Consider the following 14,654-nt stretch of genomic DNA (forward strand, 5'->3'; position numbering starts at 1 on the left):
GCCGAATGCAAGAGCGTCGTGGATTAAACCGGTGGAGTAATATGCTTTTGAAATTTTTCGCATCTCCTTGGACTTGCCAAACTAGACTTGAAGACTGGTCTTATGACTAATTTAGTTCCTCGATTGTCATCGCTGGTGAGGAAAGAATGAGGAAAAAAGAAGGATGAGTTGCACAAGATAAATCACATTTAGAAAAGGACCATTCAATGAACCGCGAACACCTTCTTTTTTTTCACTCCTCGCATCGCAGATTCTTTGAGTAAAAAATGCATACGTCGTGCACCTTATGTTCAACCGTAAATACTTTTTCCTTTTATTTTTGATTTCAAGCTGGATTTAGAATGTAAAATAAAAATTTTTGCTCACTTATTGATCAATTGTAAACTGGTGTTTATGAAAGATAATAATTTAAATAATCAACGCGCGTTTTGCGGCAAAAATAGTTAACTGAATCGCCACTAACAGCGCCAGGTAATGAGGGTGTAAATACCAGCGCCATCCACAGTGGATATTCCTCATTTATGCATGCAGGTTTAACCTCGTTACCCTAAGCACGGAGGAATGGTATTGAATTCGTTGGCATTGCGCCAATGATGAATATTCGATACAGTCCGATAATTACTTTGTATTTCACCGTCGCAATATAATGGTATCTATATCTTGAAGAACGTCTTTTTATTACAACAATACATCTTTATTACATCAACAATATTGTTTTATTACTATTGTTTTTCTTTTTTTCTTTTGCGTATTTACCTAAATTTATTTTTCCTTTATTTCTATAATTTGCTTTTTCTTCTCGTTAATGCTGGTTTGCATAGCTATTGGGATATTTTACAACTAATTATGTTTTACTTCACAATTAAAAAATATCGACGCCGTATTTTCATATCCGCAGCAGCGCTGCGTAGTCAATAGTGATATATTCTAAGATTGAAAAAAAAAAGCAAACGTGTTCATGATAAAATAACGTAAGAAAGTACAATCATAGCCGAATCCAAACAGAGTATTGATGGAGATGACCGTGGACAAATAACATGCCCTTAATCAGAATTTTTATCATAAAATTCCATGAGATGTTATATGACAGTGATCGTAATAATTTTTACACAACCGTGATTATCGTTGTAACCTTGCAATACAATTTAACAAAGATAAAATACCAGTGTACATCCCAGAAAAGATCACCCCGCTAGAAAAGTGATAAGATTTGTTTGTTTGTTTTTTTTTGTTTTTTTTTTTGTTTTTTTTTTTTTACGTAAAACTTCAATTAATCTTTATTCATGAATCTACTATATTAAGATATTTTTTAATCACTTATAAGCTTCATTTGCTTATCATCAGTCAAACACATACTGGTATGCGTCGGAATTCAATAAAATCGATTATTAAACCACCCGAAGATGGTTAATAAAAAAATAAAAATAAAATAAAAGGAAAAATGAAAATTTCACACTCCTATAGATTTACGCCGCCTATAATTATTGCGCGCACACGTCATAGCCTTTGATATATTATTCTTTTTCTTTTCTTTGAGCAGCATCTCGTATGCTCTGAGACAAAAACAGTAATAATGTGTGAAATTGACTCTGGTAATTATAAATCAGCCGTCTATCACCCACGCATGAATAAATCACCCTATGCCGACCTTTCGTCATCGGAGTCGGGCTGCTGTTAGCATTGACTTGCCTGCATACCGTGAGGAAGTCTGTGCCCGTGTCCAGGACTGACACAAAATTGTCTGGTCGCCATTCCTCCGGCGCTCTGACTGCTCCAATCTCCCGTAGGAATCGTAGTTCTGTAGAATTTCGACGAAGTCTTATTGAATATCGGTAAGAGCTCGTTTGCTTCGTTTGATAACGCCTGAAATCGAAAATGGCGACGATGTAGAGTCGAATTTTCATTAAATCCGGTTCGTGTAACAAACGTGAATACCTTCAGGTATATTATGGCGTCTGTTCCGTAGCCTTCGCAACTCAGAAGAACTAAATCTCCGTGAAAATATCTCGCGTAAAGCCGGGATAAGGGTAGGCCGTAGCCGTATCCAGCCAAAGGTACGGTATGAACATCTGATTTACTCGGCTGGGGCGCTGTGCTGTACATGTATTTGAATAGGTGATCCGTTTGAGATCGAGGTATGCCACCGCCCCTGTCAGACATCTGCGGAGGCGAAAGATTTTGTCAGTTTTTGTATTGCGATGCAGACCTCAAAGAAGATTGGTGACGATGTCTCATGCGGTGTCTCGTGTTTTACCTTCACGCAAATGTCCTCTTTGCCCCTAACGACGGTAACCATAACCGGGGGGCAATTACCAGCTTGATCTCCGTGGTGCTCCATTACTGCTCGCATGCTGTTTTTGAACAGTTCAAAGAGCATGTGGTAAAGATGACTCGGTACGTACACTATCCGTATCTCATTTCCTCTCTCCAATTCTGAAAAGCAAAGAAGATACCTCGTGATTACAGGTAGGTGATTCGCAATCAGCGTAGAATTATGGCGTCGTTATAATTATAAGCCTTACCATTATGCTGGTTAACTATCAATTCAGGACTAGCTAGGTAATATTGATCGCATAAAAATCTGGCATTTTCATAGGCGTCACGAACAACTCCGACCAAATCACAAACAGGGTCTATGCATCCCACATGACTGCTGTGCCCATTGAGCTGCCCACCGAATAATAAAGCTGTGTGAAAATGATTCAGGTAAGCAATAATATTTCCATATTATCGTCCGGATCTGCGATGAATCCGAAGGTGTGAATTATAATATTGGTGGGGACTCACTGTGTTGATTGATGAGCATACGTATTGAAATTCTGGACATGTAAAATCTGTCCAAAAAATATTGAATGCTATTCTCCGTTTGATTATCGACGTCATGTGAATCTTTTAACTCCAGGACACCTTGAGCCATCGTTTGAACAACATCCATGTGTCGGTTTCGAATTTTTACAAGAGCTTGACAAAATCTGTAATTGAATTTCACGTCTTATCAGGACTGATAGCAATGAAATAAAAATTGAATTAGATTGTAAAGAATGAAAGAGCTTACTTGTCCAAGGTGGTCTCGTTGATGTCGGCTTTTTCGAATTGAATGATTTCCTCGAAAGACATGGCGTACCAATTATTGACTAGTCCAACACTGGGCATTCGCAAGAGGTGGTCGGGAAGTAAATGAATTTCCTTCATTATATTTGCTAAACGTACAGGTAACTCCTTTCGTAGAAAAATGAAGGACTTCCTTTCGCAAGCGCTCAATCCTGTAACAATGAAAATAATTCTTTCAAGTACATACGTGCGTGTAACATATTCCACATTGATTATCCGTAATGCAACGCGTCGAAGCTCATTTTATTTTCATCGCACTACTCATTACGTAAATAAATCACTGAAGATAACTACGTTTTGCCTCGGGTACACATAAAATAGAATCCAAGGCCTGAGCGTCGTACAACGAATATTCAGCAATAAACAGAAATGACGTCTGCAAAAGTTTGCACGTACACGTAGGTACATCATATCCCGTACGATTATCCGAATCTCTGATTTTCAAAATTCCTTGTCCGACACAATATTCACGGAACTTTTTCTAAGACACTCATACGGTATTTATATAACTGTATACCATTAACCTTGTTTCCTTGCATACTCACCGGGTCGAAATTTATTTTAAACAGAGCGAATCAAAGTAGGGAGAACTATTCTGTCATTAAACAGCGATTGCTTTGGACGTCCGCAAACATGAATTGCAAGCAGTGCGTACGCGTAAGGCGTATGAACATTCGTTATCGTTCGATGTGGCGATGAAAAGATAAAACTAGCGTGAATTCATACCGATGTAAATTCTCCATATAATGAGATATGTGCGAGTCCTCAAGTTTACAGTGTACCCGTATGTTTTGTGTAAATAAATTACTACTTTTAACGAAATATAGCATGTACACGCTCTCGTTAATCTTTTGACGATTCCACACATTACAGTTAATCACAATTCTGAAAAATAATCATCGCTAGATTAACATTTAAAGAGCTTGCGCATAAAAAGAAAAAAGAAAAAAGAAAGAAGAAAAAAGGAAAAATACACGCATACGTATGGTAGGTCCGTATCATGTTTTGATGACGATAAAATATTATACGGTTAAAAGCAAAAGAAAAATTCTCTTTCACTTCTAATCTCCTTATCTACTGTCGTTACGTGTATAAAGTGGAACAGCTCTGTATTCTGTTTTTATACCGACCATGATGCAGGGGGGTCATCGACCCGCCCATTCGTCGCATCGCCCTTTAAACCCGTTGCATGGTATCGTTCGTGGTATCGTCGTTGACTTGATTATTTTTTTCTAATTTTTTTTCAAAGCACACGACAAACCAACTCGGATAATTGTTGCGTTCGCCGCATAGACGCATGATTTGAGAGCTTATCACGACCCACGCCCCGAATATATGTACGACGTGTTATGGATGAAAGCACCGGTGACGGTGGTGATTAATAAAAAAGAGGAAAAGAAAAAAAAAATAAATAAGATGCCGGCAGGAAATAGGATTTGCTCGATTGTTCGGACATTTTTAAGTTTGAAATATCTTCGCAGAAGTAAACACGCTTATTGTTAGACGGTATTTACCGTGCGAACACGCATGAGACACGCCTCCTTCGAAAAAAAAAAATTAGTAATAATAATAATAATTCAGTTGGCGGTTGTGAGCATGAGTATACGTTTCACGTGTATGTATGGTATGTTTTTTATACGAGGAAGCGTTCAATTGGGTAAATTTTACGATGCTCTAGTTGGAAATGTAACAGGCGATGTGACGTGAAAACGCGTTTTATCATCGTATAGAGGACCGAAATTAATTTAAGTAAGTAAAAAATAAGATACATGAATCTTCAGATAAAACTTAATCCGGGTATAAGAAAGTTAATCGTCGATTCAGTGACGTCGTAAGAGTGTGCGAATTTTAATCTGCTAGCCGATATAAAATTTCGGTAAACAATTAGGTGCAAACTTCAGCTTGAATAATATACATACGTATGGATTACATCTAATCTTAATTCGAAGAGGATCGGATTACATTCGGGAAGAGAAATAATAAATAAATAAATTTGCTTAACGAAGCGCTGAAAAATATTGTTATTCTGTTAAGGTTATTGGCACCTTTTATTTTTACTCGCCTACTCCAATTTGCACTCTCTAAAATAACCTCCATAATCCGGGATAGCGACTCTAAGGAGCATGAGATGTTACGTAATAGGATAAATCTGCGTTGTACGGTCTGTGAAATTTTTCAATTAGAAATCACATAATTTTCACGCTTTTTTCTATTTTGAGATACTTATGTACAGAAATACGTTGCATATGGATTCGATAGTCGTAAATAATTATTTAACGAACTAAAATAATTAACGCGGCAATAATTATCCCAGAATGACGAACTATAAACACGACTTGTTTATATTCGTTATCGCAACTCATATGTGTGGCCCCCCCCCTAACAATAAGTTACACAATGGCGAGCGGGTTATACGTTATGTGGGACATGAAATTGAGAAGAAGTAAAATTAATAAAAATTCACACCGCAATTGTTTCCACTAATCTACCGTCGCCATTTGTGTTGTTTGAAACTGTTGATTCATAAAAATTATTGCGAACAAGATTCGAGAACCGTTTGTATATAGTTATGTGAGTAGGTATGCGAGGAAAACAAGGTCGCCTGTTTCACCAGAGATTATACTGACGTCTCTTCTCCGGATGTTATTCTCTGACTAATCTGTCACACGTGACGCACGCTGTGCATATGGTACGCGTACTTATGGTCAACATTGTTGAAAATAATCTAAAATACGTATCAATGAGTTCACGTGAACAAAACATAATGTGTGCGAAGGATACTTGGACATCAGTTTTGAATTTTTCTTCAATTTCTGACGGGTGATCGGAATTCATTTGAAAATTATTCACGTCGCTGAAATAACGTATGTACATTTTACTTAGGGTTGTTTGTGCGACTGTAATAAATTATATTACACCTAACGTTATCGCTGTTGTTTTAATTTATACTCGAAAATTCATACCTCGAACTGCACCGGTATACCGATGTTCAATGAGATCTACGTTCGTTTTTATATAATGTTATGCTTGTGGACGCAATCATAACAATTAATTACTGATTGTTGGAAACTTAATCCCCAAATTAAGAGGTGTAATTAATCGATTAGATGAATCATAAGTACATTAATGATCATAACAAACGAGGCGCGTGATGTTGAAAAGTATCCAGATGTGATTGTAAAGATAAAGCGTTGAATGAAAACATGTTATGGAATCGATCGGTCCGAAGGTCGTTCGACACACATGATTGTATGAAATCATTATAAAATTAACGAAAAATTCGACGTCCACGCGTTGGTTTTTATTAATTCACCACTTGGACGAAATATACGTATATTATTTTTTCACCTACGTATCGCGAACTATTTTTGCCATTTTATGTCAAGGTCCTAGAATTAGAATCGTTCTCCAATAATCTAATGGCAATTGCCGGTGTTGCCTCATTCCCGAATGTTATATACGATCGATAATTTAAGTTGGTAAATTGAAGAGAGACCGCACATCGTTAGTATGTTCGGTAAAAAAAATTCGATCGGAGAAAAGCCGATTCATTACAATGAGGAATGAAAGTAATTTTCCAGTCTAGGTGTTCTACCTAAAGGATTTTATACTAACCGAAATCGATGAACTGCTTTATAGAAAGCGGTGAGGGGTTGAACTGGGAGTAAAAATCCAGCATTTTTGTAATGTTGCCAAAACATCTCGGCGTTATCTTCATGATGAAATATTATCATAAAATTAAACCATCAACCAAGATTATGATAATTTATTTTGAATTTAAAAATAATAATTTAGGGTCACTAGATTCTAAAGATCATTCACTTCCATTTGCCTCGCCGACTGTTCTTCACTTTGGATCGGTTCACTTATTTTTCTTACGTATTATTCATTTATTTAACTTCGATTTGAATTTTTTTCTAGTTCATCGATTGCGTGAAAAATCCGCTCACTCGTTAAATGGAACACGCAAGGATACCGGGAATTCTGCCGGAAATGTGATAACTGCTAAACTATGAAAACCTAACAATAACGATGTTTTGATAAGCTGATTTCCAATTCCTTCGGGATTCAAAAGTCGAATATTGAATTTCCACTTCAATCGCTGCTTGCCCTTCACGTTTCCCCTCGGCGACTCTGCAAAGACCGATTTTACACAGAAGTACGGTAAAGACTGGTGTTACCCCCTTCTAGTCTCTCACTTATACTTCTCCAACACTCGTAAAAGCTGTACGTGTGTACGCGACATACGTATGATACAACCTACCGCTCACTCGGCTATACTTTGACTACAAAACAGCTATCGTCCCCATCACTCCGCCAAGCGGGGAGTGTTCCAATCTTTGCGTGTTTCTGAACCTACTGGCTGAAGTGACTGAGGATGACCTTGTTGTTTCCCACCTCTGTTTGGTGTAGCTGGCGACATCTCTAGGTCTGCAATATCGGTCGTTGTGACTTGTTTTATTGTTTTTTAGTACAAAACATGTTTGAAAATGCACCATATTTTTGTACACTCGCATCTTAGAGCATATACATATTACACGCTCCAAGCACGCACGTACGCCGGACGGAGTACGCTCCAACCGCTATGTCGGGGTTGTCTTTAGAGAGGTTTTCAGCTTATACATTATTATCCAGAGATACAGAGGCCATTCTTCACTAAGTTGTCACACGGCATATTTGTACCGACTTTAGTCCAAGTCAAAGCGAATTTAACAATTTCGTTTACGTTTCACGACTCGATCTGACACCCCGTGAGACATACCGTGAAATATTCCGTGAAATTTCTCGAACTTCGACCTTCGAGCTACGAGATGAGTCGTCTGCTAGATGACACCAATGGCCTCAAGTTTCGGTAGTTCCGTAGAGTCACACCGTAAACCAGATAACTTACAACAACTGTAGTTTGAAGGGGGTAAAGAATGAGAGCGAGGAGATGATCGGAGGATTTATCGTATTTGTCATTTTCATTTTAAATAAGTCCCGGTCTTACCGAGCTTGTTGGAGCCTCAGGGTGGCGAGACCGGTGTCTTCAATTTGGTTTGAATTTGACTCATTAGTGGGTAGACGATTTCCGGGAGTGGCTAGCCGAGGACCCCCAAGGTACGCATGTGGATCGGTGTCCGGCCAGTTCTCGTAGAAATATTAGGGTATATTCCATATTAACTGTGTAAAACGTTTTTAATCTAATCGAAGCTATGTCCGAGCTCGACGACTTTTTCGCTAAAAAAGACCGGAAAAAACGACCGGGTAAAAAGTTTACGACTACAGAAGAATTGGCCAAAAAACTTGAGGAAACTGGCAAGAAGGTAGAAAAGCCAAAACCAAAAGAAAAAGTGACAAACCAAGAGGGCGAGGAGGTACAACCGGTTGAGGTGAGTTCCTTGTTAGACGGGCGTGTGCGGGGTAAAGCAGAAAAGTAAAAAAAAAAAATACCGATATGGAATGCTAGACCTCGGAGGCTAGGCGGCCGCCATATTATATGGTAGAAACGTCACTTCGGTAGCCGGGCAAACCGAATTAATCGTATCCATGTCCCGCTGACCCCCCCCGTTAGCGACTCGTTTACTGCAAAACGATCGCATGAAACTTGAGAAAGGTGTCGAGGTGTATAGCTAACGGTTTGTTTTATCAAATCCCGCGAAAATTTGTCCCCACGTGAGTGGAGAGTGATGCTTAAGCGTTTCCAGAACAAGTAATTTAGCTCAATCTCAATTTTCCGATTTTAAACCTTATGATTTTTTTTCATCAGGAAGAGGATGAGTGGAAGGATTTTGAGGAGGAAAAGAAGGATTACACGGGACTGAAGATTGGCAACTTGACGGTGAATGAGGCACAAGAGGTAGAGACCGATGACGAACGAGGCGAAGGGGAAACCAACTCAGACGGAGAATCTGGAGAGCCAGGTACGAGGCATAGTGGTCCTTGGAAACGGCCCGAACAGCCACTACCGCAGCCTGAACCAGAACCTGTACCCGTTGCTCCACAGCAGCCTGCTACAGGAGGAAGTAGTTACAAAGCTCCTCACCTGAGAAATGCACAAACTGCGTCAGCTAGCCCTAGGCAAAAAATGAAAAACACTGCCCCTGATATTAGCAGTGAAGAATATTTTCCAACTCTGAGCGCTGCTCAGCAACAGAACAGCAACGAACCCACTGGTCCTTGGGGCAGACGGTAAGACCCAGTCATGATGATTATCCTTTATTGTATCGCTGAGTCTTTGAGGAATCTTAGTCCACCAAACATGTTTTTTTGAATCCAGGCGGCGAGATGAGGGATCATTCGAAGAGGTTCGTAATCGTGGTGGAAGCAGAGCGTATAGCGTACAGGAGACGCAGGCGCAAGCGCCTAAACTGTCATTGGGCAACAAATATGGTGCCCTATCTCAGGATCAGAGCTGAAAGCGCCGTATTTGGTTCGATCAAACAAAAAACAATCAATATGTCATTGCTTCGCTCTGTTTTGGGGTCCAGCTCCACTCTTAAATTAGAAATACCGATATACTTTGGCTTCATTAGCTCGTTTGAAGTAAAATCTTTCAATTGAATGTGCAGATATAGTATCTTTGGAGACTTCAAATTTGGTTAATTTTGTAATGAGCTATATACTGGCACTGATTCCGGCTCTTGTTATTTTTTTTTTTTAATCGGAGACAAGGCTTCTGATGTTGATAATTAAAAATTAATTTTGTAAACGACCATGAAGTTTGCTAATTGTATCAAATTTGAAAGGACCCTACAATCTGCATGCACATCATCAAGCTCTTAACCAGTTTCAATCATAATTTGGTACCTCCTTGAAATGAGTACCGCTGTAACACCGATGCTGAAATACATTTTAAACGTCAATAAAGAGTACTCTTGGTAATGTATGAAATTTAGCGACGAGTCAATGTTTTCAATCGTCAAAATCACAGATCGGGTAATGAACTATTCTCCTATTTGCTTGTTAGGAAATTATTTGTCTCCAAACCACTGTCTTTGGAGTTGTATAATTACCTGTTATTATTCGCCGGGTGCGATAACCTTATTAAAAAGTTTAAACGATGTACGTAAACGAGAGGGAAGTAACCGGTCGACGCGATGAAGCAAGGTCAGTGAAAAAACTAATTGCATGTGAACAAACCAGAGATATAAAGTAAACTTAGGGCTGGGCTCAGAACGGTGCAAGCGAAGTGCGTAATTATAAAGATATATAAAGTAAGCTACTTTAAATATAGATAATGAAAAATCGATTGATACACGATGTTAAATATACAATACAAGAACACAATGTATACCTCTGTTGACGCTTGTTTAATTATTTTTTTTAGCTTAGAGTTGTTTGTACTCTCTTCTCTTCCATTTTATTCTATATAATTATCGTTGGCGGTTCTGAGGAAGATAATTTTGGATCACAGGACTTTTTTAACGCTATCCATTACCGTTTCTAGGTTCTGCGAGCTTTGAAGTAATGAAATCTTGTATAGTAAATCGTAATATGGTTATTTATAATAAATTATCTAGGAATTCCACCTGCAAAATTTTAAACTGTGCAAGACATCGATACCATGACGAACTGCCATCGGGGCTTCCATCATTTGCCCCGTTATAAAAAAAGTAGATAAATTTTTCAGATCAGGAGGATAATTTGAACATGCATATTCATACATACCCATCTCATTACCTGCCTACCCATGTTTTATTGAATTGTATCACATAATACCTTTTGGAAATACTGCACCGGGTCTTATTGAATTTTGAAATATAATGGCGAATACAGAAATTGGAAACTGTTTGGAACTTCTCTCTGTCAGTCTAAATCGTATCACACTGTTATTCTTGTGAGATAAACTGTCAGAGAAATGAATAAAACCCATAATCAACCATGTATTTCAATCTAATTACCTTCATAATTCCCACCTTAACAAATTTAACGAAAAATTTACGGTTTATATTACGAGAATATTTGACAGAAGTGTTCGATTGTGTCACATAAAGGGTAAATCGCGTGCTCACAATTAGAGGATATACCTGTCTAAAATCGTGGGTCTCCCAGTGCATAACTCCCACTTATGCACTAATGAATGAACAGGTGTAAATGGGTGTGACGCACACTCACGTAGTCTTTGTGTTGGTGTGGGGTCGCGATGGTATCTCGGTATGGCCAATGGTGTCGTTCTTCGGTTCTTTACAGAAGTAGAACGTGCGTGAGCGAGGTCGGTGCGGAGCAACCACCTCGATTTTGAACGTTCTTGGTCTTCTGGAGGTAAGTTTAATCGAGCATACGCCGGCTATGTGCAATTTGAGCTTTGTAATCGTATTGATGTTGAAAAACTTCAAGATAAATCATCATCAACAGAATCAATTAACCTTGCTTCACGAGCAGTGCTAGACCAGAGATAAGCATATGCTTGTCACGTACATAACCTTAGCGTATAAGTTGAGGTTGTAATTAAAGTTGATAAAAAAGGCAAAAAGCGTGTTTTCATTAGTAGAGGGATAGCGCGTCTTAAAACTTCCTCACCCACTGGACCAGTAGTTTTCATAGCATGGATTATTCTCTCACTCGTTGGCTCATTGAAGATTTTTGTATCTTGGTAGCAAAATCACACCCAGAGGATTTACATATCATATAGGGTATTACTTCACAGGCACTGCATACCTCGAGTCCAAGATGCCACCAAAAAAGTCTATGGAAGAGACCGACCGGCTAACACGTATAGCTATTGTTAATTCTGACAAGTGTAAGCCAAAGCGTTGTCGGCAGGAATGCAAGCGGTCATGTCCTGTGGTGCGTATGGGAAAACTCTGCATAGAAGTCACGCCAAATAGTAAGATTGCATCGATATCTGAGGAGCTATGCATTGGCTGTGGTATTTGTGTCAAGGTAGGAATTGATTCCTGACTAATAATAACTGAGTAGCAAAAACAATGTAATTAATGTATAAAAGAATACTTTATTTTGTTTCAGAAATGTCCCTTCGAGGCTGTTTCAATTATTAATCTACCAAGCAATCTGGAAAAAGAAACTACGCATCGATACTCCAAGAACTCGTTCAAGCTTCATAGACTTCCCATCCCGCGTCCTGGTGAAGTATTGGGATTAGTCGGTACTAATGGAATCGGAAAATCAACAGCGCTGAAAATTCTAGCTGGCAAACAAAAACCTAATCTTGGTCGTTTCACTGTACGTTGCACCTACACGTTCTGTTTGTATTCTATTTATAGCTGAAAGTTGCGATTAAGTTTACGTGAATCCTTTGATTCCAGGAGCCACCAGACTGGACAGAAATATTGAGCCACTTTAGGGGTAGCGAACTCCAGAACTACTTCACTAAAATCCTAGAAGATGATTTGAAGGCTTTAATCAAGCCTCAATATGTTGACCAGATCCCAAAAGCAGTAAAAGGAACCGTTCAACAGCTCTTAGATAAGAAAGATGAGTGCAAGAACCAAATGGAGATTTGCCGTATGCTGGGTAATTTTCATTCGATGCATAATCTCTCTTAAATGTACGATTTTTGGAGCAAATTTTATGGAACCTCGCGATGCCTTCACTACACAGATCTGACCCACATACGAGATCGTGGTATCGAGGCGCTGTCTGGAGGGGAACTGCAGCGTTTTGCCTGTGCCATGGTTTGCATTCAAGATGGAGATATATTTATGTTCGACGAGCCTTCTTCTTACCTAGACGTCAAGCAACGATTGAACGCTGCTGTTACTATACGGTCCCTCATACATCCAGACAAGTGAGTCTTTGTCATTCCTTCAGCCCTTCATGAAATGTCTTCATTTACGTATGAATCTGTTTATTTTAACCAGGTTCATAATCGTAGTAGAGCACGATTTATCCGTGTTAGATTACCTGTCCGACTTCATCTGCTGCCTATACGGTGTTCCTGGTGCTTATGGCGTAGTTACTATGCCGTTTTCAGTAAGGGAAGGAATAAACATATTTTTGGATGGTTTTGTGCCGACCGAAAACCTCCGTTTTCGGGAGGAATCCCTCGTTTTCAAGGTCGCGGAAAGCGCGACAGAAGAAGAAGTTAAGCGAATGAATCACTACGAGTATCCCAAGATGACAAAAACTATGGGCTCCTTCACTCTTGCCGTAGAGAAGGGTCAGTTCTCGGACTCGGAGATATTGGTACTACTTGGTGAAAATGGCACTGGAAAAACAACTTTCATTAGAATGCTTGCGGGAAATTTACCTGCAGATGAGGGCTCTGGTAAATGAAAGATCTCATTGATTCTAAAACGAGGACGAAGTATTCGAATTTTTTTCGAGAATTTTTACGGTTCGTTTGCAGGAAATATCCCTCTTTTGCACATCAGCTATAAGCCACAGAAAATCAGTCCCAAGTCGCAGGGCATCGTGAGACAGCTGCTCCATGAAAAAATCCGAGACGCTTATATACATCCTCAATTTATCACCGATGTCATGAAGCCGCTTAAGATTGACGATATCATGGACCAGGAAGTCCAGAATCTATCTGGAGGAGAGTTACAACGTGTCGCCATGGCTCTCTGCCTTGGAAAACCAGCCGATGTCTACCTCATTGATGAGCCATCTGCGTACCTTGATTCTGAACAGCGTTTAGTCGCTGCCAAAGTTATTAAAAGGTAATTAGAAATAATATTTTCTCGATAAATTTCAAATAATGTCAAAAATGCATTGAAAACAACAGGTTCATCTTACACGCCAAGAAAACTGGATTTGTGGTGGAGCACGATTTCATAATGGCAACTTATTTGGCGGATCGGGTGATTGTGTTCTCTGGGGTTCCTTCATTAGACACAACTGCTCACTGCCCTCAGTCGCTACTGAATGGTATGAATCGCTTTTTGGAGTTACTCGGTATCACGTTTAGAAGAGATCCCAATAACTTTAGGCCTCGCATCAACAAGAGTCAATCGGTCAAGGTATGTTGAAATTGAATTTTCAGTTTACTCGTAGTCAAGTGACCGTAGTGAATGCTTGCTTAGATATTTTAATTCTGTTATCTACAGGACATGGAGCAGAAGAGGGCAGGACAATACTTTTTCCTCGAGGAATAATTCATGGCGTTCGGCATGAAGCCGTATCCATCTACATATCACGTTTAAACATCCCGTAATTCACATACTGGACAACCTGCCGAAATTTTTTACAGTCCTTCTTCGTGAGCTAAGTTGAAAGTTGGGAAATAGGGAACTGGATTTGCATTCTCATGTTCAATTCTAGGTTTTAATTCCGAATGATATTGAATTCTCAATATTATTCCTATATCGTTACCTATGATTCGTCGTAGTCTGACTTTACACGCAAAAGCGGGTGATCGTAGTAGTAGTGAATTGCGAATCGTGATTTGTGGACTCAAATTTGTACCAGCCTGTAATCGTGGTGGTTTGTTATCGACCAATAAATATGTACATGATGTCACATACAATTGTATTCAATCGTTTCTGTGAGCATATGGGACATTTCAGAATATCGTCAATTTTCGTGGGCAGAATATCGTCAATTTTCATCACAGACGTCTTTTCCTAACAGCACTGATCTGCGCATCGTCTTGATCTTCT

The 14,654-nt window shown here is 39.2% G+C and overlaps 3 protein-coding genes across 3 annotated transcripts; 2 read left to right on the forward strand and 1 right to left on the reverse strand.

The window, feature by feature from the left end:
- Positions 1 to 658: 658 nt before the first annotated feature.
- LOC105689437 (pyruvate dehydrogenase (acetyl-transferring) kinase, mitochondrial) lies at positions 659 to 7,880 on the reverse strand. The gene is made up of 7 exons (XM_012406445.3): positions 6,727 to 7,880; positions 3,056 to 3,263; positions 2,788 to 2,972; positions 2,523 to 2,687; positions 2,255 to 2,433; positions 1,936 to 2,160; positions 659 to 1,863 (listed from the first exon to the last, which is right to left on the reverse strand). Exons 1-7 carry the CDS (start codon positions 6,827 to 6,829, stop codon positions 1,675 to 1,677), a joined length of 1,254 nt encoding a protein of 417 aa, XP_012261868.2. The 5' UTR covers positions 6,830 to 7,880; the 3' UTR covers positions 659 to 1,674.
- Positions 7,881 to 8,167: 287 nt separating this feature from the next.
- On the forward strand, positions 8,168 to 10,979 carry LOC105689438 (protein CDV3 homolog). The gene is made up of 3 exons (XM_012406446.3): positions 8,168 to 8,483; positions 8,861 to 9,282; positions 9,371 to 10,979. The coding sequence occupies exons 1-3, from the start codon at positions 8,307 to 8,309 to the stop codon at positions 9,507 to 9,509; spliced, it is 738 nt and encodes a 245-aa protein (XP_012261869.1). The 5' UTR covers positions 8,168 to 8,306; the 3' UTR covers positions 9,510 to 10,979.
- A 221-nt stretch (positions 10,980 to 11,200) lies between these two features.
- On the forward strand, positions 11,201 to 14,514 carry LOC105689308 (protein Pixie). The gene is made up of 9 exons (XM_012406223.3): positions 11,201 to 11,355; positions 11,741 to 11,976; positions 12,061 to 12,276; positions 12,360 to 12,567; positions 12,655 to 12,841; positions 12,915 to 13,321; positions 13,403 to 13,715; positions 13,781 to 14,015; positions 14,103 to 14,514. Exons 2-9 carry the CDS (start codon positions 11,764 to 11,766, stop codon positions 14,148 to 14,150), a joined length of 1,827 nt encoding a protein of 608 aa, XP_012261646.2. The 5' UTR covers positions 11,201 to 11,355; positions 11,741 to 11,763; the 3' UTR covers positions 14,151 to 14,514.
- The last annotated feature ends 140 nt before the right edge of the window (positions 14,515 to 14,654 follow it).

Source organism: Athalia rosae, chromosome 2 (assembly GCF_917208135.1).
Source record: "Athalia rosae chromosome 2, iyAthRosa1.1, whole genome shotgun sequence".
Taxonomy (NCBI): domain Eukaryota; kingdom Metazoa; phylum Arthropoda; class Insecta; order Hymenoptera; family Athaliidae; genus Athalia; species Athalia rosae.